At 41.3% G+C, this 24,704-nt stretch overlaps 1 protein-coding gene across 1 annotated transcript; it reads right to left on the bottom strand.

Annotated features, from left to right (window-relative positions):
- Window positions 1-7,449: 7,449 nt before the first annotated feature.
- Window positions 7,450-16,159, bottom strand: RB195_019397 (uncharacterized protein; the record flags this gene model as incomplete). Its single annotated transcript, XM_013451987.2, has 14 exons — window positions 7,450-7,522; window positions 7,582-7,691; window positions 7,961-8,098; window positions 10,441-10,570; window positions 10,625-10,691; window positions 10,758-10,826; window positions 10,884-11,075; window positions 13,089-13,226; window positions 13,330-13,412; window positions 13,709-13,761; window positions 14,582-14,704; window positions 14,762-14,830; window positions 15,914-15,981; window positions 16,084-16,159. 14 exons carry the CDS (start codon window positions 16,157-16,159, stop codon window positions 7,450-7,452), a joined length of 1,389 nt encoding a protein of 462 aa, XP_013307441.1.
- Window positions 16,160-24,704: the final 8,545 nt, after the last annotated feature.

Here is a 24,704-nt window from a genome sequence, read left to right as displayed (position 1 = left end):
TGTTCTAAAAATACGGTCTACGGTGAAAAGCGAGAGACTATCGGTAATCTCCACACGCCTACTGAAGTAAATGTTGGAGTGGTTGAAATAGTGCGTCGGGAGTGAAGCCAGTTATTCAGGCTAAGCCGACGTATAGTCGGTGCCGAATGAGTTCAACCAGGTGAGCGCAGCGCTCCCGCCGCAATTCTCCTGGTACTTGACGTACACTCCTCCTTCCCTTTGCTTCGCTTCGACTAAAAGCGCATTGCGTTCGCCAGGTTCAACATATTCAGCACTGACTTTACTCTAGTCGGTAGGTATTAATGTGAATACAAACATAGATATGAGTATGTTCTAATCGCTGCGGGTATTTCCAACAGACATATGGGAGTAGTGCATGTCGACGGAAGCAGAGCAAAAACACTGCATTAACTGAAACGTAAGAATACGTAAGAATTTGTGATGAAAAAAGCCCTATCCAGATCCATAGACATAATTCGAATAAAAAGAGTTTTTCGCAATAAGTTGAAGATCAACAAGGATATTATGGCTTTTGAGCCCTCATCCGCTCCTAGAAATCCTGTATGGAATCCCACTGCTTGTGGTTGTTTCTGAAAACCAAAGTAATCTCTTAAATTGTTGTTGCCGATGTTGTTCTTCTCACAGGATTTTGTACCTGATAATACATTGATTCCCAATAATTCTTTTCATATTCAGGAAAATATGTTTTGTTCTCAGGCTTTTACCAAACTGTGCCCTTCTGTTCCCAAGTGTCTTTGCTACAAAAAAAAAAAACAAAGCTTTCCATGAGTTAGCGGAACAGGCACGCGTTTTACGTTCGAAATTACTTTGATCGGAAGACAGTCTCCACCTCGTGAAGTCGAGTTAAAACTGTCTGAAAGCGTGTTGTACTTGCGTAAGCAGTCGGGATCAAGATGGAACCCTTGCTAACGGTAGCAATGGGCAAGGGTCCCACCATCACCTCGAGCACAGGAGAAAAAGAAGAAGAAGATACTACTCAACAGCTAGCGCTAAGCTTACATTTTATTATAAAAGAAATTAATTAATAACGGTTCTCAGTCAATATTCAGTGCTATTGCAGTTCATTTATAAGCTTAGTACTACTTACTTAAAGATGGAGATAAGCTTATAAGCTGTAGATGCATGAAAAACTCGTGGTTTTCCGTCACGTTGTGCCTCCGATAAGTGTTCGCACAAATGGTTGCGCGGCAGTTGAGGTCTCGCTTATCTCCATCTTTGCAAGCGCGCGGTTGAAAGCCGCACAATCTATCATCCATCTCGAATTGTAGTATAAAATACGAGTTAAATCAACTCACCTTTACCCTCCTTCAGATCCATACGCAGAAGAGAACAGCAGAATCATAAGTTCTCTTACCTCACTGGTAAGGCAATTACACCTGGTGACAGCTGATATTGTTGAAATTGGATTGAAAATGACAATTATTCGCTTTTTTGGCGAATACGCCCACTCGTATTTTATTTGGTCTATTTTGTTTCAGTAATAGTGGAAGAGACACCGATCATAGCCATACTACTCGCTCGTATATAATATCAGACGTGGGACTGCCAGTACAGAATGAGCTGGTCTGATTTCAACTCGCAATATGAAAAGCAGTTCAACCACTTTTTCTTTTTTTCGTGACCAAAGCTATGGAGAAGACTAGCCTTAATTCTTTTACTTCTTTTTTTTCTCGAAATTGGCTGCAATTAAAAACTACACAGGAGTATTCACTGCTCTCAGTCATCTCATCGTTCTTCATTTGAATAGCAGATACTCCGTCGAATAAATTCTTGAGAGAATCTTGAGAACTTCTGGTGCACTCTCTTTAACAAGACACATAAATTTGATGTAGATGCTGAAGGAGTAAAGTTTCTTTATTTCCTATCCTCCTTCTTTGGCTTTTCTATTAAAGGCATCACCCCACGAATCTGAGGTGGTACGGATTTCAGGTGAGTATTCGTATACGGGATTGTGGATTATGAAGAGGGGTGATTCCGTCCATTTCTTCCTAATTTCCGTTAAAAAAAAACCGCCCGGAAGATGCGGCGGCCGCACAAGGCTGGCGCGCTCCAGTTGAACTCCTTGTAGAAAATAGTGCGCCAGAACGCCCGAAGGCGTATCTTCCGGGCCGTTTTTTACGGCGATTAGGAAGAATAGGACGGAGTCATCCCGCTCTCCATAATCTACTATCCCGTATACGAATACTCCACCTGAAATCCGTACCACCCCAGATTCGTGGAGTGATGCCTTTAAGGGACAGACACTTCTACACAACTGACAATCCAAGAAAAAGCCGGTTTTGCGAAGAACCCGCCCATTGTTGACGTGGTTTACTAAACTCAAACAACCAAAAATCATAAGAAGCCTTGGCCTTTTCAGCAAAATTAGCAACCATTTTTTTGGATGTTTATAAACAGATTTGCCGACCTTGTTCCTCGTTTTTTTTCCACCCTCTCCCGTTTTGTAAGACAGAGGTATAGTACTTCCTGACAGCAGGAATGTCATTAAGGAATGTGACACAAGTAAGCGTCTAAGCAGTTACTAAAAAAACAGTGAGACCGTATCGTTTACTCAATGGCTCGAAAATGCTTTATTTCATATTCTCCTTCAGAAAAACTCGATGAACAGCGAAAAACCGTCAAGTTGTAATTCCATTGGATTTTGAAAGGTTTCAAGAAATTGCGATGGGAAAAAAATTGTGTGGAGTTCACGGTGGGCTTTTCTGTGAGCAAGTGTGACGATATGAAGAGAACAGTGGCATTTTGATGAGCTGTCATCATACGAGCATTCAAAATCATTGAATGCATGTTACGTTCTGCGAGTTTTGGCACAACTCCATCTTGCGTTGAATGTTCACGTTTCGAATGACTAACTGTCGAAAGAAAAGATGCGTTGCACTTAAAGTGCATCAGCCCACGAATCTGAGGTGGTACGGATTTCAGGTGGAGAATTCGTATATGGGATAATAGATTATGGAGAGGGGGGAGTGATTCTGTCCATTTCTTCCTAATTGCCATAGAAAACGGTCCGGAAGATGAGGCTTCGAGCGTTAAGGTGCGCTATTTCCCACAACGAGTTCGATAGGAGCGCGCCAGACTTGTGCACGCGCCGCATCTTCCTGGCCGTTTTTTTACGGCAATTAGGAAGAAATGGACGGAATCACCCTTCTCTCCATAATCTACTATCCCGTACACGAATACTCCACCTGAAATCCGTACCACCTCAGATTCGTGGGGTGATGTATTTAACTGACATGGCATCGCTTCATGTTAAAGCTGAATCATTCGTCTTAGTAAGATGGCGCTAGTGGCGCCACAGCGTTTATAGATATGCCTAAAATTTAATAGAGAGCGATTAAATCAAAAGATTCTAAATTTTCTTAGAAACCTTATAACCTTATAATTTTCAGAATACAGATCACAGCACTCAACCTATCTCGGAGAAAACTCAGGCGGCGAATCGAAAAAAGTTTCATGGAATCAACTACACATTTCTCGAACCATCGCCGATTTCCAGCTAAATTCCACGTATAAAACTATTTGACGGATTTCAGGCTCTAGTGGTATCAAGGTATTCTTTATTCATTACAGAAATTAAATTTCTTATCATGTCTATCAATGAAAGCAATGACTATAACAATACAATAACAATACAATCAATTTTTCTGCATCTCCGTTCCACCAACTGACTGATAACTCCTTGTAGGGGAATGTTTGTAAATGACTTACAAGGAAGTCTGAAGGGACTGTAACACTATTAGGAGGATATGCAACCCTCGAAGTTAATTCTCAAATTCAGGCTGCGTGCAGCTCAGTCTATGGGAGTTCGACTATCGATGGTTTGGAACCGGCCTACTGAGGCCTCAATCCCTCCGGAGTCGATGAATTGGCACCAGATTTGTCTGAGACGATAAAAACACTGACTCGTCACATTGGGTCGCCCAGCATGTCATTCCTCATTGTAATCAACGCATTATCCTTCTAGTATTTAATTCTCAGCTTTTTGTGGAGGGACCACGTAAACCACCCTGTTTGATGTACGACACAGTTTTTCATCAAATAGGAATAACAGAATTTCGGCAGATTTTCTGTTGCTGCCGAAGAAACTCGCACACAAATTAGCGTCCCCATTTTTGCCCAGGGCAGTAGACACCCGTATTCTTGGATATTCCGGCTAAGTGAACGAAGAAATTGCTATCTATGAAACAAACGAAAATTGTGCAGACCTTCCACCGCCGCTATTGGTGGCTCCCGTTCACTTACCATGTATACCACCTACTATCCACGTAAGATTGGATTTCTCACTGTTCACATTTTGGTAATTTCGCTTGTCCTGGAAGTTCTTCTGTGTTTATTTCACTTAAGTCGGACAACTGAATATAAGGGAAACGATGTGCAAACTCCTGCAATCTAGGGATACGTTATGTATGAACGTTCAAGGTTTATAAAGATACGTAACGTTCTAAGTTCTTTGGTAGCGTCTTGGATATTCGGTGAAACATGGAGTCTGAGTTCAGATAAGTTCAGTAAGTACGATAAAGTGTAAAACAGTTAAGGATTCTCCATCTTTGCCAAATAGCTACAGGCACTGGTTCATCTCACAATCGAAGAAGTGAACAAATACTGATGAAGAAGGAAAAAGTAAAAGTGCTGCTGGAGAGGTAGACACAAAATGCCAAGAAAGACAGTTGAAACCGAGACTTCGGCAGTGAAAATGTACACATATCATCTCTGCAGTCCAGAGTTGGCGATGGCCCTCACACGATCGCACCACCTCTGCACAAGGATTCGCATCGTTTTCACCTCTCTTATAACCTCTTAAAAACGATCCTACTCGTATTTGTCCTGTTATAGCAGGTATCACCGTTCTTTTTTTGAGCATTTGGATTTGGGAAAGTCCAAAATTTCGAAGACAACTCTATCTGTCTATCCATCTGGTCTGCCGCTTTGATAATTTGACCGATAAATGCGTGAAATCCTATAATTACGGAGAATGATGGAAGGTAAAAAGCAATTGAGTAACCAGCCTTGTGAATATCATCTTTGTTTCTCTCTTTTTCTACAACGCACACTTCTCCTATTTTCCGAAGGTTCTTTCAAGACATTCGCTTCAGCATTCCAAGTCACTCGTTTTGTGAGATGCTTCGTTTTAGTGTCTAATTAATCGGCATTTAGCGTACAATGATCATGTCGTTATCAACAAGATTCATCTACCCTTCGTTGTTTTCCGCCACCGTTTATAGCAGCACTGCATTCAACTTTAAGTGGAATGGGACAAAAACAAATCTTTTATTGTTGAACAACGTACGAATTTTGGGATACCCCTGAGAAAACAAATAACGGAAAGATTGACGGATGGAAAATTTTGTAAAGGGAATGGAAAGCGTAAATGACAGCTCCCAATGCATAATCGTAAGAGCAATTCGCAATGAGTTCTTTAGGTTTTTTCCTTAGTGGATGAATTAATCCGAAGAGGTTACAGAACCGTCGCAGTTCTTTGAATACAAATATGGTATCTTTGATAGCCTCATTAACTTTTGTAAATTATCGCTGAACCCTATAAATTATGTAACCTCTACACAATAGGAAAGGAGGATGAAGAGAAAATTCCACAAATTTTCGCAAGCAGATGTTACTAGCTGTCCACTTTTCTCACCCGAACTCTGTCTGACTCATCTGATTTTTCAAAACTTCAACCCTAAAGTCTGCATAAAAATTCGCGATTTTGTGTTGCGTTGCATTGTGCTTGAAGCCGATCTACATGTGAACTGTGCTCACAATACTTTCGCAAAACTCGATCCTCCGGTTGGGCGCCAGCTCCTAGCTGCGCTACAATGAAGGGCATGCAGTTGCCGGCGGAAAACCGTAACGCATTTCACGTAATCGGTCACTCGATGTTGTACCATAAATGTAAAATATTTTGTCCAAACTCGACAACTCTGAGTTGACAATAAAAAACTGAAAATGACGGATGTACAGGGATTTTACAACCTGAGTGGGTAAAATTTGCCCACTACTCCAAATTAATACGCGTGCGCATTGATTCCATTTCTGGCAAATTTTACCCTTCACTGAACCAGATGACGGTGAGTTGAAGACTCATGCTATGCATCTTCATGGTGCAGCCAGCGTGCACGGTTATTAGTGCTATGACCACATCAAAACCAACTGACACTCGCTGCAACTGCGTAAGCCGCTGAGTTTCACCCCGGCTGCAGCGGTACGATAGTGAGGGTCCCATCTCGATTCCAATCGAGCTTCAAATCTGTTTGACCCGACTATAAAACGCTTTGGCATCGTTTGAAATCGACCCGAATTCCTAGCGTCATTCTTGATGGTCCTGTTTAGGATGGCGTGGTCATTGATGTATATCTTCCTGAATCTTGAAGGCCTTGGAGATTATTTTTTGAGCAGTGATGTGAGGAGGTTGCATTCAATTATGACGCAGGTGATTGTCTCTTCTGTAGTGCTCCCTCTAAGTTTTCAAAACCGTCGGCGAACTGCGTTGGAATCGAAAAGTGATAGACTGCATGTGTTGGAATACTGCTTGCTTTTCAAGCGTAGAGCGCCGACGCTTCTGAAAACTTTATGGCGAGAACTTTCGTTAGTGATGCCTCTAATGAGTTCATGAGGAACACTTGCTGCGCCTTGCCTGTGAGTCTCTTTTTTCACCTCTCACCTCAGAGGTGTGGATGGTTGTTGCAGCATCGTCCAAAGATTTTTTTTGCACTTTCAAAATGAAAAATGGGAAATAAAGGAGATGGCACTGGAGGTGGCTGTATTCTTTTTATCGCACAGAGCTTTTCGCGTCCTTTTGCGAACTGGCACTGCCAGTCGAGTGCCAGCCACCAATTCACTGCTGGGAACCATACGCATCAGGCTGGCGCGCTAATGATGACTTCCTACCCGCCGTTACCGCGTATCTGCTCAATTTTGATTTATTAGAACATGTGCCGCATTTATCCGTCCCAGCTTAAACGAATAAGAGCAGATTAATTTACCCGCCTTCACTTTTGGACGGTTTTCGAAAGGATCGTCATCAATTGAGCTGCACCGCCTCAGCTAGATCGCCTTCAGTTGAGGACGATCCGGCTCCTCATGTCCTCCTCCATATCGCCCCTAAGTATCCGACTAGCAAATTAATCATAAATAAAGGGACGTTGCTATGCATGTGAATTAGCAGTGATAGAATTGTTACAAAGGATTCAATTTTTCTCAGTGATTTGTGCTGGATCTACAGCGCTACATATGCCTAGAGTTGATTGGAACCTGTGACGAACTTCGTAACCTTTCAACTGTTCATTAGCTTTGTGGATTTCCATTCAGCTTTATTAACAGAAAGAAAGAAACATAGACATTTTATCGTAGAACAACAGCAGACAACAACATGAGAACATGAGAGATCCATAATAGTACAATAGAACGGGATTCGCCGTCTAGACGTCCCCATTATTCACTGTTATCCAAATATATGCTCCAGTAAGCGAAGTTGAACATAATAAAGGCGATAGGAAATATTATCCTGAAAGGGAGATCAGCTGATGGAATTGATTTGAGCCACAAAGATTGCATGGGCGATACCTGGCGATAATATCAATTCTTTCTGCACGACCTCTGGAGGACAGTACACTGCACCATCTAACCAGCTCCACCCTTTTACGTTGTCCGATATAGACAAGATCTGTTGTGTCCTGAAAAAAATGTGCTCAAATTGAATTTCCTGCGGGTATACTTGAATCATCTAATTCCTGTTCTCTGAGGCATTGGAAGTAAATTAAGACTGTGTAGACTGAGAAGTGAGGGAAAAACGTGTAAAGACATCTCGGAAATGAGGTTGCCGATTTCATGTCAATAAATGAGGCCCAAAGGTGCTGTCGCTCAAAACGGGTTACTCAAAAGACAGCGAAATACACAGAAAACAACACTTTGTTAATTTGAAATCCCGAAAGAAAGAAAGTACCTGAAACGTCCAACCCTGCTCGATATGTCCTGCTGTTCTGGGCGGTACTAAGTCGCCAAGTTCAATACCGTCCATTTCCATCCCGACTTCCTCCTCGCGCAACTCGAATGACCTATTGCGTTTACGACGAAGAAGGCGCTAAAAGAAAACTGTCTCGCAATTTTTCAAAGTTTGCAAACTTTGGTGACGTTATGGCGGGACCGAGATTTCGCCATCCAGTCGCTCAGCCCTACATTTTCCTTGTCCGCGATCATTTTGGAACAATGGGGGATTACAAAAGCAAAACGAATACTGAAGGAATTTGGCAGCAGAAATCAGTCAACTTTTTTCACTTTCGCCTTTCGATGAAGAATGACCAGTAAAATGAAGTAGTTGGACCATGATTGAAGCAGCAAGCTATGAACGAGAAGTACATTACTTGATCATGGGCACACGTTCCTTCATCCTTGAGAATGGGGGTAGATTAGAAGGTCATCAGAGACGAACACATTTTCATCACGTCCCGCTCAATTGTAAGAAATTTAAAGGATGAGTCGAGTATTTGCAGTGCTGCTCTTTTTACAACTTAGTACAGTATACGTATTGATAGAAGATTCCGAGCAAATCTGCGTTTCGCGGACGACATCGTTCCCTTTTAGGAAAATCCCAAAGAAGCAGAGACATCTGATGGAGCTTAGCGAAGGAATGATGGAGGTACATAGGACTGCAATTTCCGAAAAAAAAATACCTTTCACAGCTAAAACTCAATGTAAGGAAGGAGGAGTACAGCCTCACACCTCCCGAATGAAGGACACTTCATTCTTTGTGCGTACTTCGCCCCTTCCATGAACATGGAGAACGACTTGAATTGTGAACATAATGGAAAGAGAAGGCAGCATGCAGTCTTTCCTCTCGTTTGGGAAGGTCTGCACACGTACCAAATCACTACCCACACCTCCATGCCCCCCTATGACTAAAAATTTCTTCCGACACTTTACTGCGCAAAAGAGAGGTTTGCTGACATTTTCGTCACGTCCATGAAATTTATCACCCACATAGCGCTGGGGAGAGTATTATAAAGTTCAATCACATAACAAAAAGTCGTAAGTGTCAGTTCCGGCCAATAACAATGTTCATGCGTTGCAGCTCCTGGAATACACATCAAAAACGAAGTGCAGGCGCGATGAGTACATATATTGTGGAAAAAACCGACGACAAATACATAGACTAGGAGAACGTAGTAGTGGATCTCAAAATGCCCAAAACGCTCAATCAGAAAACCTGAGGGAAGAGTTAAAGTGCTCGCGTCTCTGATCGGCAAAGTAAAACCTCTGTTTGATACGTTCCAAAACTCTGGACCTCTTCAATGTCACTCACGAAGCGCACGAGCTTCTTAGACGATGAATGTCATGGAGAAAAGAATGGAAACGATGCTGAGGTCCCATCAGGGAGAAGGGACCATCTAAATCTAAATCATCCAAACAAAACTTATCAGCATATGCAGTAATCTCTCATGAGTTACACGTATCGATGATCAGTGTTTTTGTATGCTGATTTATCGAATTAGATGCCAATCTCTAATGTTCACTCTTCCTCTAACTTAGAGGGGGCGTATCACGATTTTGACGCGGTGCGGAAACAACAGCGAAAGCCTAGTGTTTGGGTCGTAGATTACGGAAATCAGCGTGGCTGCGCTCCTGCTTCCTCAGACGTCTTTAAAAACGGGGCGCTTTAGTTCCTACGGTTACGCCAGAAAGCGCCACCCTTGTATACGCTCTCGCCTCTTCAGCAGCTGATTCATTGTTTTACTTGAATGAGCTGGAGAGGAGATCTCACTAACCGCTCGCTCGTGGACGTGGCAGATGCACAGAGGTGACACGTTGGAGGTGATTTCGTAGGAAAGAACGCCATCTAACGTGCCATCTTTTTTGACGACGGTTAGGAGAAGATGAGTATTTTCGAGTTTTTTTCCGTAATCTGCAATCGAAACTCTAGACTTTTGCCGTGTTTTGACACCACGTCAAAATCTCGATATGCTGCCTTTAACGAATAGTGCGCAGCAGAAAAACGAAACTTGCGCCTTTACTGAGCAAACTGTAAATGCCTTCAAATGGAGAGATCAGTCAGCACAGCTTGAATTTACAGTTGATTTAGACATTTTCCTTGTGTATACTTGAAGTTTTCGATGTCTGTTGCATTCTTTTGCTTTTTTTTCTCAAGTGAAAAGGCAGACAAATGAACTTTGGGAGTACAGCCGAAGCCAAATGATAGACGCGACGCGTCTGCTCGCTCTGCTCGACACACACTCCATCCGCCTTGGGTGGGGGTTCCACAATTCAAGGCGTATGGCGCTCACATGGTTGAACACACCGACTGGAAAACACTTGTGGTTCGTCTCTAGGTAGAACATTACGTGGTGATCTAAATCACTAATTCAAGCGTACTTTTTCAGTATTTTTTAGATTTCTGACAAGAGGTCAAACATCTTAACATCAGATCACCTTTTTCTCTTGTGGACTGAATCCGACGAAGGAGGTTGGCGAAGTCATCTGCTCAGCGCACTGCATGTAGAATTGGTTATCTATCACATTCGAAAGGCGACTGCGATTGCATGCTGCTTTCCTCATTTGTCTGAAGCTTTTGGATTTTCATTATCAGTTGGACTATTTCTGAAAGACGTTTTACCTGTGTTCATCCATAATCCCCATGTAATTGACAACAGCGTACTCAATCAACGAAAAGAAGATGAACACTGTGAAGTGCATGAATGGACAGAGCAAGATCATTTACCGTAATCTAAGACTAAGTCATAACCCACCAACGCACGCTCCGACCCAAATGTCGATCGACTTCGCATAGGAGACGGGAGGCAAATTTGAGTTAATGGCTGCAGCAGAAGAAGACGTCGCTAGGCAGACAGATAAGAGAAGAACTTGTGACCAACCGTGTGAAGTAGTTATCATTGTAAGAAGGGTGACGATTGCTAATGGCACACGAGCGGCAGTACTTTTCCAATCAATCCAGTAAGAAACCCAAGCTACGCCGACCAACATCGACGACGGAATGTACAGTTGCAGAAGGAAGAACGAGAACACACGATTCAGCTTCAGTTCCACTCGCAAGCATGAATACTCACCTAAACGTGAGAATATTGTACTCATACATCCTTAGAGAGGTGTTTTCACCTGAGGTGGCAAAAACCAAAGGTGGCAAAAAATAGAGGAATTTATTTGGCTGATTAGTCAGCTCAATCGTAAGCTTTTCTTCTCCAAACATCTTCTCAATTCTAAATCTAAACTAAGTTCCTTATGAAAAGCGCGCTCAGTGAGTATGACGCTATGCATGAACATTGAAAAAGTGACTGTGTGGTGCTGTTGCTGGCGTGCACGCAACTTGTCTTAAAATTGAGATTTCGGAACAATTCATGTACTACAATTGAACTCCCTTCTTCAGATCTTTCCAAGAACCTTCGAGAAGAAAGCAAGATGTCAGCAAATGTTCACCTAAACGCAATAACTGGAACCTAACATAACCTGGTATCGTTGCTGGAAGTGCTGGCACCAAACCTTCCACACTTCCAAAAAACATGAAAGAGAACGACGACGTTGAATGCATCCATGTGGAAGTGTTCATTCATTTTTTTCTGATTTGATTGTTTTGTAATATTTGATTCGATAATGAATCTTTGATGCTAGAAAAGGAATAAGCGGAACAGCTGCTATACTATATTTGGCATAACACAGAACTATACTCGGTCTTCGCAAATTTTCTGCCTTATTTGATACTGCGGACATAGATCGCACACCAGCGCGAATTTTGAAGACCCCATTTTCATCTATCTTTATTCTATTTTTTCCTACCTACTTTACACACCCGTGAATCTCTGCGACAGGGTGGAAATTGTAATAACCCAAGCAGAACAAAAACATGTAATGTAAATTGATCTAGGAAACTGTTTTTTCTATGTAGCGTCAAATTGCAGCGACAACGTCAGATAGCTATGAAATGGGGTGCGACGGGTCCACGGATTTTCTCCTCTCTTATAGCATCGATTGTTTCTGAACTTTCCGTAACCAAGAGGATGATGGAACTTTCGGCTATACTTTGTGTTACTTTTTAGACATTACATCAATTAATTTCCAGAGAATGAGTTTTTCCACCGCTTTCCGAGTTGAATGATGCCATTTTCTAACAGATTAGAGATTTTTTGGTTTCTGTGAAGCTCCTCGGTTCGATTGTTTTCGCATCTCTGCAAGGGACGGTCTATTGCAGTTAGAGCCAATTCTGAAGTGATGTCCTCGCAGTTAGAGCCAATTCTGAAGCGACAGCCCAACACGAACTTCTGCGTGAGAGCTGCTGGAGTGAGACTGAACACCTGTCTCCATAGATGGAAACTCATTTCAATCACAGTCACGAGGACAAACCTTCACCTACAATTTTTTTTCAGTTGCTAAGAAATTTCTACTGCAATAATTCTGCTGCTGCTATGCGGCTGATAATCCAAGCAAATATTCGTTAATATCAAAACTTACTTAGCATTTCAAGAAAGAATATAGTGGTTTAGATAGTCAAGTTTGTTATACACACAGATATGAGAATTACACTTTTTTTTTATTTTCATAGCAAAAAAAGTTGAAGTTTCAATTTGGCATAATAAAATTTTTACGGAAAACATTCCATTTCTCTGGGAATTTACGTGCGATAAGGGAGAAAATCATAAAAATTTATTCATTTTATATCGGTACGGATCAATTGTGGCCTCTTTTAACGAAATAGTGGGCATAAGATTCGATTTGTCGGATTGGGAACTTATCTGGAACAACGCAGTTGAGCGACCTTGCCGATGGCTCGTTTAAATTCTGATTGAAAGGTTTTCACGCAAAACCATGAAAGGAAATATTCTTGGATACGCGGATTAGTTTAAAAACGTGAAAAAAGAAGAATGGAAAACGTTCTTCAAAGTTTCATTACATTTTCGAGGTCTTTTATAGCTCTGAACTCTTCTTTCGACGCCCATGATTCGGTTTTGTACTGTCTGAACCAAAGGAAGATAGAGTAGAATTTAAGATAACAGCAAAGTTTAAATTTATAGAAGAATATATGTAACTAGTTGTGCTTTTAGTTCGAAAGGTTTCCGAATGGAACAAACCAGTGTTTGTTTTGGAATGGCATGTCCCGTTCGTGAAGGTGGCGATGTCGAAGTTGGGCAGAGCACCGTTGGCTCCGTCGTGGATCCGGATCGCCTCAACATCCCATTCGTACTTGATGTCGTCGGTGGTGTAGGCATCTTCAAGCGTGTTCTGGTTACTCATTCAACTCACTCACTTGCTTGTTCTTTTTCACACACTTTTTTCATTTAAGTGTTTTAGCTGTACTGAATTGTGACTCACAGGAAGCAAATGCGATTTCGCAGAGTTGCGAGTCCATTGGATAACGCGATAAATGCATAGAGCATGATAAGTGAAGTGTTAATCTGAAAATTGGCGAGAATTTGAAGGATGTTCTTAAAAATTGATTTTGCTCAATTCAAGATCGCAGAGCCCCTTGAAACTCCCACTGCAACTTGTGGATGTGAGTCGATTCCCGAGCTAATTGCATCAGAGCGTAGCGGAAAACCCCATTGTCGAGGAGAGGATTCTAGAGAGCGACAGCAACGGGTTTCACAAAGGAAATCGCTCAAATTCGTCGGCAAAATTCAAGGAAGTAAAGAACGTGACCACTTTCGGGAATAATTGGTCTTCATTTCATTTTTTTCGTCACAGAACTCACCGTCTATCATAAATGAGTTTCCCGTCTGAGCGAATCTTCAAGAAGCGATTCTCCTGGAACAAAATTCATGTATTATTACACCTATTTTCTCAGTTCTGATCATGATTCAAATTTCAGGATCGTATCAGAAGGGCGATAGGAAAGTAACAAAAAACGAGGATGTATGTCGCTGAGAAACAGCTTTTCTGATAGAAACACCATTTGAAAAACGCGATTAAGATACGGAATGGAGCTTCTTAGCAAGCCATAGTGGATAGAGCACAAGAACACTTCTGCTATCCGTCACTTGCTTTTTTACCCTATCTTTGTCTCCTCCTTTTGAAATGGGCTTATATGGACAGGTGGAAGTCCACAGCACAAAAAGTTACGACTCCTTTAACTCGCACGAGTTCGGCAGAGAATTAGCTAACTTCATTATCGCAGCCGGTCGAGCTTATAACGGCGCACCTGAGCAACGGTTACAAAAATTGGCATGCCACATATCAGATTGGTGCGAAGGCAGTACAGAATAAAGGATAAAGTGTCTGGCGCTGAACAATCCGCTTTCGGTCCGCTTCGATTCGGAATAGTTTGAGGTTTACGATACGTTTACGTGTCTAGACTGTACAGTGAAAAACAGGAGCCACTCTATGTATCAATTTAGTGTTTTATCTTCCCAGAGAAGTCAGACACCACTTCAGACGCGGGAGATGGGGGGCTTGGTTGGCAGTAGAGCGGTTTCAAACCATCGATTGTGCAGTTACAGCCGAATCTCTTGCGAACTGCTTTACATCAATCCAACGGCACTGATATGATAAAACCTCTTTTTTTGGAAAGAAAGCAGGATTTAAAAAAAACTCGACTGGTTTTGCTTGAGAAATGACGGAAACTAACCTGGTCCAACATATGGTACCACCCGTTTCGTTCGTTTTGGAAAAATGTGTCCGGAATCCATAAACGTTGGTCCCTAGCTACATGAATAAACTCAAAATTACGAAATTCTGGAGAAAGCGGACCCTGAACAAGAAGTTAAAAAAAAGAGTCCGAATTTCAAGTATTCTAATCGAAACATACCTGATGATCCATAAAACGCAACCTATCGTCAAACCATTCTTGACGAAATCGGAACTGAGCCACAAATTCCTGAAAGAAGACATATCTATGTTTGTGTTTCCACATATACTGAAATAGACTATGGAAAACAAATTTCAGAAATTAAATCAGGTATCGAATAGGTAGAGGATCAAAAACCAGACGAATACAAATTTCTAATCAATCAGGAATGTCCAAAAGATTTTTCGTCGAAAGGGTGGGTCCCCCTAGCATCCAAATATATATTTAAGGTGGCTTCGAAGACTGCGCATACTAGTAGGTTCCTGATACTATAGTAGCTTGATTGAAACTTCCCCACAACTGCAAGGGTGTAATAATCTGCGTCATAATGCCCAGTTATTTATATATTCATGGCCAGTAATCAAGCTTTCACTTTGTTGACGGCTCGAAAACCAAAAACAGCCTTGATTGATCTATTTATGTCCGCTCTGTCGCAATTGGAGCGAACTCTCATTTTGTAACAGGAAGTTATTCACCATCTCTCTACATCCATTGGTTTGACTGGTGACAAATTTTTTGGATTTCAGATCCCTTTTACAAATACACATTTTTCATTCAGGAGAACATTCACGATTTTGACCTCTCTTTCTGAAAAAAAGACATCTGATCAGTGTTTGGTGGAAATAATGCACTTCTGGATGACATCTGTACCTTAGGGATGCTTCTGCCGTACTTACAGACAGATTTCAGAAATCTATTTACTACAGAAGAGAAGAGAATAATCGAAAATTTCGTTGAATGCTGCTACTAACTCTGTTTCTCAAGCGTGGAAGTCTTGAGTTCTATCGCTTTTCACAGCATGAAATATTGGTATTAGTAATAATATTCTGTAGCAAGTGCTTTTGCCGCTTTTTTTTCCTCTGCATATATTTGTCATTTCCGACTTTCGGAAAAGCTTCATTTTCCAAGCATTTTTCTCTCACCTTAGCTGCTTTATATTGTAGTTTTAGTAACCATAGGTTTTCCAGGTGAGGAAGGAGAACCACGCTTGGTGGATTAACACTTATTCCACTTATTCCTCAGGTACCGCGGCGAACTCGCAGCAAAAGGTAATTGTTTTTCACTCAACTGCCATGCCTGCGTCTAGATGTGACAGTTGGATAGACTTCTTACCATATTTTTTTCGGAAACTGCGGAGATTGAGCGAATATTGAGGCTTGTCGTTACGACCACAGGACCTTCTGCAAATAAGCGTTCAAAATTCAATGCGAATGTAAATTGGATACAAAACAAACTCTACAAATTCCTTTAACAACTAATATAGCACGTCTACATGCACTAACTAGTGTTATTGTATGGTGTTCGTCCACTAGGGCGAACTGCAGCGTCATACTCCTGCAGCAGATCGCAAACTGTCATCTGTTCCCGCCACGCCTGGTAGTTGGTCGTGTGTCGGTCGAAAGTGGTTCTTTTACTGAAATCAGTGCAAATTCGTTTCACCTCTTCCTTTCACATCTGAACATTCACTTGAGCACACTAAAAATTACGCAGGTTTTGCCGGTTTGCTATCCAACTTATGATTTCTGAAGCAAAAAGGACATTTCTCGAACACTCGTGTGGGGGCATGTAAAGCTATCGTCATTATAGCATCAGGAATCCTCACACAAGATACCTTGCCCACTTCACAACACCCCAGGATAGGACCACCACTGCTTCCACTAGGTTTTGGCTGTCCAACTTTACCCGGAATATATGAATCCACTGCGGACGAGCTTTTCCTATCTTCTCTTTCATAGATAAGATGCCGTTTTTAGTGCTCTCTTGAGAAATCACCACCACTTTTACATTGAAGGATCTCAACATATGTCCCATGTTTGGCTTCCAATCCCTAGAGTGAGAAAAACTCTTAAAGACAACATATAAATTACAAATTGATTAATTACAGCATAAAAAAAATGGCGGTGTCGAAATCACTTCAGGAGCAGACATGAATCGGGGTGCAGGTTACGAATGTTCACGTGTTCGCGCTTAATTCCGTCCAGTAATCCAGAAAAAATGCGTGAAAGAAGGCCTGGGTTGTATCTTTTGTACGATACAACTTCTTACGCGATAGAAAGCGAGCGACTCCGTCGTCATCTCTAGTCCTAAAACATGGTAGTATAATTCAATTAAGCACCTGAAGTCCTCCAACCTCTGCAAGCTGCACAATCGTAAACGCATTGCGTGACAAATGTCATCGTTCTTCTAACTGTAGTAAGTTGCATCGTTGCAAGCACCGGTGCGACCAATGCTGTTTCATATGCCTTTTTCTGAGTTACGGGTAAGATCAACATCGTTAGTTCGACGGTGCGCTGTCTTTGAAAATGTCTCTCAAACGCCAGATAGTTGCAGCGATATTTTCTTCCACTGAGCCACAGCAAAACATCAATTCTTTCTTTGCGAATAATTTTCGTTTTTTTTTTCGTTCCTTTTCTAAACCTTTCCTACAAGTCACGTTATGAGTGCGCATAGAAATGACTGTGGATGGGAGAAAACACTTCCATTAAGGGGAAGTGATCTGTGTATCGATTTTAGGGGGATCATATTGGTATAAGCATACGTCTCACAGCAATTAAGCGAAACTTTGGTTTCGCCGTTTTGAGTCCTTCCCGCTCAGTGAGATGCAGACAAATGAGTAGAAGAGCACTCAATGCTCTAGCAGTTCCCTAGCATTTTTGAGGAAAAAATTAGCAAACACGGGGGCGAAAATGTTAAGGGATGACTACGGTAGAAGGAGAATAGCACAATGCATATGTGCATCCATGGGCACATATTCCGTAGAATCAGTTGTACACGAGACCACAGAGGAAGAATTTGAGCGTGAAATACCGCCGAACCTTTGCTCTGTTTACTTAAAATGAAGAATATGTTTCCTCGTAGTGTAGTCTGCAGAACATATGTGATCTTGCAGTTCTCATTGAGTTTGATTTGAAAATTTTTATTTCAAAACTTGGTATAATGTTGAGGTGCACAGCTCTCACATTAGGTTTCGAAACAACTTTCTGCAATGAAAATTCTGGGGAGAGGCTCTTTAAATGTTTTTAAACTCTTTTGGTCTTTGCGATGTTCAGAAATCTACTGTGAGAGATCTTTGTCTGTCTCAACAAACTCTTTTATCCACTTCTTCCCATCCTATCATTTCCTTCCTTACTTTTTGCCTCAGTTCTTTATTCCCTTTGTTAAACAAGTGATTTACGAGCAACAATTGAATAAATGAAATTTTACAGCACTTCTTGTTAACAAAACATGACGATCAAGGGATAAAGGCGCCAAGACAGGGTGAAGCGAAAGCTCGTAGGCAAGCGGCTGCGTTCCCACTGAGTATTTCCAAAAACCTGAGGGCGTTGGAAAAGTGGTCAGCGATCTGAAGTCATCTCACCAATTTGGTGTAAAATTAACTTTAGTAGTAACACATGCACATTTTCGAGGTGAGAGCCGACGATTTTGCCCTAATCGCCCGCGACTCGTGTCGGCCACTCAAAGTGAAGGCAGTGCAATCAAGGGAACAAGCGCCAGTCATCCAGTCAGTCAGCAGTCGTGGATCTCACATCCCACCTCACTTCCGCAGGTGTCAAGTTTCGCTGACAGGCGATCTTGCGAAATTGTGTTAGATTTCTGCGAACGAGCACAGCTAATAAAGCACGAATAAAAAAGAAGTAGGTTGCGGAAAAAGAGAGTAGAACGCCTCACCATGATTTTTTCCTCGCTTTTCTGGAGCTTGAAAATGGTAATAGGACGAGGATGAATGTGAGAATAACATCAATGTTCATCGGACGGAGAGCATCACAGGTACTCGCAGGTTCTGAGAAAGAAAATGAGGGCCTACAACTAGTAGACTAGTAGTGACGAAAAGTTCTGGACGCCAACGAGAAGCACAGCACTTCAGATAATGTTGGATGTGTGAGACTTAGAGAGGAATTGTTAATTGTTAGAACTAATCCTTCTCGGCCACAAACCCTCGAGAAAACCAAAACATAGAGATGGCTAAAAGAGTAGTCCACTCGTAGCAGATCCTAGATTAGTATCCTTCGAAAAAAAAAACAGCTTAGAGAAAAGTATGCAGCAAATCCAATATGGATAACAATTTAATATGATGAACTGAGTTAAGCAATATTCACGCCCCTTCATTGAGAGATAGGGAAATCTCAGCATGATGGAAAGTAGTCAGGTCTACACAAATTTGTGTCAATGTGTAATTAAAGCAAGACTAACTATTTATGAGTAGCTCACATCCCGACAAAGTAAACATGGAGAACTCTCCTTATGAAGAAGTCTCGGGCTATCTGAACTCCATGCTCCTCTAACTTACTCTAACCTACAAAATATTCATATTAAAGAAGCTTTAAGCAATAAACAGAGAGAGAAAATCTAAAAATCAAGCATTGCGAACTTTTTGGGTTGAATTGTCGCTTCAAGTTGTGGAGGGTTTATAACCGCGATATTAATGTTAAATGTCTTTCATGGAATTGAGAAAATAGAAGGTTTAGATGAACTCATTACAAGTCTTATGATAAGTACACTTTTTTAAAATGTGTTTTCATAAGGGCAAGCCAGTGACAAGATGGATAGCTTTGAACAAACATGCATTCTATTCTCTTAAAAACGTGAAAATGTTTCCGTGTACTGCAAAACAGCACAAAAAACGAAAATGACAGCAGCATGATGGCGAAGTGCTAGCGAAGCAGAAGCCAGGCCTAGTAGCCTGGAGGAGTGGCGGTCGATAGGAGGTAACCGCACACACACCTGCATCCGTCGGTCAAACGGATTAGTGACGTCCGTTACGCACTCTCGTTACGTGTTGTTCGTTACTTTTTGATCAGCAAGTTTGGTTGATGTTTTGAAGGGATACGGCTCCAGTTACAACGTTCCCAGACGTGGAATCCCAAAGAATTACTCTTGAAATGTAGCGGCTGCCATTCGCACACTTCATCGGCAGATATATATCTGAGACGAAGAAAAAGTGCTCAAAGTTGTCCCTCATACATTCATTCATAAAGGAAAGCACGCAATAGCCGAGCAGTGAGGCGTTAAGAGAACGCAAACTTTGCGAAGGAAAAACAATGAAAAGGACGCCTATACATATATGCATGCAAGAGAACCGAAACATAATGTTAATTAAATGTGAGCATTTTTCTTGCTTGAAGACTGTCCATGTGAATTCTTTGGAGTACGGCGACCACAACTTCTTTGGTAATTCCTATCCCAAAATAGTGTGAGGTAGTAATTTTAGGTGCTCAGACAGAATGCAGCGGATCTAGCGGAAAGAAGTTTCGAAAAAAGAGAACGAAATCGTTCGAAAACAAAAAAAAAACAAAAAACAAAAAACAAGGCTTGCTAATGATAATTGAATAAATGCTCAATTGGCGAAATAAAATCGCGCCCTCAAAATTGAGGTTGCATGTGCTGAAAAAAAAGGTGAAGGGTGCTTAGCAAAAGAACTTAGCAAATTCTAGAGCGCATGTGATTGTTAGAGAATATGCATTATGTCGTAGGAGCGACATTTTCCTCTGCTGAAATTCCGTGCATCGAATTGATTTAAATTGATTTAAAAGAGTTGATTTAAAAGCAGACGGTATCTGAAAAAAAGCCACAGAACATCAACTTCATCCTCTCGGCTAATATAACTTCCCCTAATTTTCATGGGGCTCGTTTTCGTAAGAGACTTTGAACAAAATCTACCATACTAAAGAGCGATTTCTCTAAATGTGTCTTTTTTGAGTTTCGTGCACAACCTCACTAAATCGAAGCCCAATCACAGTGGTGGAAGACTACGATAGCCAAATTAGACGACATTTGCCATCATTATCGGCAAAAACACTTTCTGTTAATTATTCTTTCAGGTGCTTATTAATATATGAGCATAAACGCACGCAAGCCTACATATGTAGCCTCATGTTATAGAACAGTTGTATTAGTTCTCACATTACTGGCATTAGCTGGATCGTGTTTCACAGCAGCGATGTTCTGCAAAGTTTTTTGCATATTTGTTCAATATCTTTATACGTAACACGCGTCCACTGACAACCCACACCACAGGTGGGGCCCTAGAAAATGATCAAAGGTGAGTTTTTAATTTAGCCCAAAAATACGTGAAATTTCAGTTCCTAGTTAGCAGCCAAGGTATCAAATATTTGCGTTGAAGACATCTAAAAGAGAAAATTCTGATGAATGCAACACGAAGACTTCAAGATGAGGGTTAAAACACCTACCAGAGTAAATTTATTTGCAAATCAAAAGAAGTGCTTCTGAGAACTTACTAAAGGGTTTCGTTTTTCATATGGGTATTATTATTAGACCTTCTACTCTGCTGCTTCGTTGGAACTCTTTCTTTGAACAAATAAACAATTAAAAAGATGACGAAAGTGCATTTGTCTCTGTAATAAAGCAGGAGGATAACTACAGTATTGCTGAGGATAAACACCTAGGATTACTCGTACCTCGTAGCGTGACAAAAGCTGAGAAATTTAAGATTTAAGAATATTTACTATAAAGGAAATAAACATTAGCATGGATTGGATATCCTGTAAAAAGCCGCTTAGCTTTCAAATCTGGTGCTCTTCTACCGTATCACTGCTCATTTCTATTTGCAGCGCTGATTGGTTAAACGAATGCAATAATCTCACGATCTGCGATCGAACAACAATGTTCGTAAACGAAAATGTAAAGGAGTTAAACGCACTTTTGGGATGAGGAAATAGGAAAATATACACCGATGCAAGGCGAAAGCAAATGTTTGTTCAAGGCATCAAAATTCTTTCCTTTTCAAGGCTAACACAAACAAAAATTGTCGTGTTTTCATCCTTATTTACTGTTTATTGTTATTAATTCATTATTATTAAGTAATGATTGCGGTCATCAGACATCACTCCAGACAAATACGAACATCTAATTCCAGAGTTCTGTTGATAGAGATGGGGGATCCAGGATTTTTTGGATTCCATCCAGAAAAATTTGGTCACAAATATGACATCAGCTGTGCAGATGCAGTTAGCTGTCATTTTCAATTATGTTATCGAATGCTTCACAGAATGTTCCTGCGAGGCACGTACAAGAGGTCTCACGATGATGAAGATTTGGGATTATTACCTAACACATGCAGGAGTGGATTAATGTATTATATTAATGTGTTATTATATGTTAAGAGGCAACCAGAGGACAACAAGTCTGCCCATTGTCGCCGATGTCGTTGACAAGTACAGAACAAAATTCCTTTCTGATTACTCTTAGTATACATAACTTTCTTCACACTTGCTTTTTAAAAATATGACCATACAACAATAGGAAACAAAATCTCACCGTTTCCAAAAAAAGTTGATGCAATGCGTGCAACTCGAATTTTGCGCGGCTCATTTCGACGAGTGGGACCTCTTGCACTATGAGTTCTTTTTTCAATTGCACGTTCGAGAATTCTTGAGACGTGGATTCGATTAGCTTGCCGCGATGTGTCTCTGGGACGGTCAACCTCTTCTGAGCTGTAAACCTCTTCAAATCATTCTCTCGCCCAATTTTGCGCTGTCCAGTCACCCGAGGAATTCATATGAGAACCGAAACATTTTCCATATAAAAATCCGGAAATTTCAATGCGAGGCTAGTATGGCACAGTCGGGTAGAGGTCCGTTGTACCCACACGGTCGATGGTTCGAAACCGCCTTAGGGCAAACGAAGTCTTTCATCCCTCTAGGGTCGACAAATTGGTACCACACTTGTCTGGAAGAACAAAAACACTGATCTGATCATCGGTTGGCCCCCGCAAGTCATTGTATAGGCCAGCACGCGTTCCAGAAAATCAACGATTACGAATTGCAGTAAAACGCGTTGCGCATCCCAGGTGGATTGATATGCTAGTAACTTTATCCATTTTAATATTCAGTGTTGCAGCAATTATGCTTGCTGGTCCTGTTTGGATTCCTCCAATAAAATAATATTGGAGAGAACTTGAAGCTAAACCTCTGAACCAGCCCATGAAAGGGTAAAGTGGTTAAGATGCCTTCAACCCCTTCTTCCCATGATTTCGACGGCTACCGCTGAATGAATTCAGTCTCTTTATCCTCACAAATAAAATCGCTCCAAATTCATCGACTCCGGAGAAGGGTTCAGTCGGCCTTTCGAGGTTTGGCGGTGTCGAACCAACGGCAGCGCGGACGTGGTGCTGACCTAATTCAATTCGTTACACATACACAAAATTGTACATTCGCACATACGCAGCAAAGTTTGCGTCTTTCGCCACATAATACAATAGTTTTACTATTTGTTACCACTAGTATTATAGTGCATTACAAGTTTCTTTGAAATCGCTCCGATAAGAGTTCTGCTCACATTATTTTAGAAGTTCATGAGCTTCTTCTTGGCTTTTATAATTGTCACTAAGAAAAAATCAGTTCATGTACACGTCTAAATGATGGAAAAAATAGTGGGACAAGATCTTAGTGGAACTATCTGCATTGTGTGCGGTGTGTTGGTCCAGTCTCATATTTTCACCGGACTCCTTCCAGTATTGTGCGTTTTCTCTGGGATGACGTTATGGGATATCACATTGCAGAAATAGTTGTTTGCACTAGAATTGAGAAGCATATAAGGAGAAAGGTCACTGTGAATGAGGAAAACGAGCGACAGGTATTTCGATACTTTGCGGAACTTCACTTTTTTTAATTGGGTTTGAGCAAAGTCCATTCACGTGTAATCCACAGGTGTCGCTGAGATCAATTCGGAACAAATCAACAAGGATAGATTTCCTTGTTGAAATATGGTTTTTGTTCGATTCTTCCGCATTCACGGCAAAGCAAACAAGAATAATGTCCTGGAAGTGCAAAGGGTTTATTTGGGCGACTACGAAATGTACATGTGAAATTGCTTCCATTTGGAAACTACGATCATTCGCAAACGCTTAATTCGCCTTTCTTATCGAATTTTCATGTAAAATAAAGTGCATCGCTAGCGACCAAAACCCAAACCGATAAAATTACTTCAACATTGCAAAAACAAACGTTGAAGGTACAAAACAAGAGTGAATGAACGATGAGCCGACAATAACCTTTTTCAGCGTACTGTATCCAGAGAGATGAGAAATCGCTGGTTTATAAAGGATATTCGATGAACCTAAGGTGTCTCGTTTCTAGCTGTCGTTGATAGTAGTTTTGATATAGTGTGCCTACGAGGTTTTTAGATGGAACCTTTATTTGCCTGACGTTTCGGCTTTTTCGCCGTCTTCAGAGGCCTAAATAGAGGATGACTGGAACAATGCTACGTTTATCCCGTCAAGTGCCACACCACCCTGGGTCAGTGTTTCGATAATCGTTCAGGGTAGTGAAAACAGAAACCTATCTACATTGAAAATGGTCTTACGTTTTGCTCCACCGGATGTGGCGCGGCTGGTTGCACGCACTTGTCACTCAGTGTACCAGCGAATGAGTGTTACGCGTGTAGATCTCCAGCGACGACATAGATTATTTGATCTACACACAGAATATCAGGCGGTTATAGGTCACAGAGCGGTACAAGTGGCAAGAACTCATTCGTTATGGACAAGCATTCATTCCTATTATTCATTGAAGGGTTTCTTTTAAGAATAAAAAACGCCTCCAACGTCTTCCTTGCCGATATTTCTGTTTCGTGAGCCAGTATAACGCATTTCACATCGTAATCGTTCCCGTTGTGGGCCTCATGTCTGTGCCTTCCTAGTGGTGTTATCAAACTTTTCGTCGTTTTCCGGCCATGTGTTCATTAATCCTCACTCCAAGATTCCTACCGGTCTCCCCAACGTAAGTTGCATTGCATATCAAGCACTCAATCTCATATATTACCCCCATTTTGTTGCCTGTTTTTCCGTAAGGACAAATAACACATCTTTCACAGATGCAGTATCTATCATATAGTCTGTTTCTAACAAGCTGGCTTTTGATGTTTGCATTTGGGATATTTACCAAGA

Source organism: Necator americanus, chromosome II (genome assembly GCF_031761385.1).
Source record: "Necator americanus strain Aroian chromosome II, whole genome shotgun sequence".
NCBI classification, from domain to species: domain Eukaryota; kingdom Metazoa; phylum Nematoda; class Chromadorea; order Rhabditida; family Ancylostomatidae; genus Necator; species Necator americanus.
The sequence above is the reverse complement of the archived record's forward strand: the minus strand, read 5'-3'. Positions and strand labels throughout refer to the sequence as shown.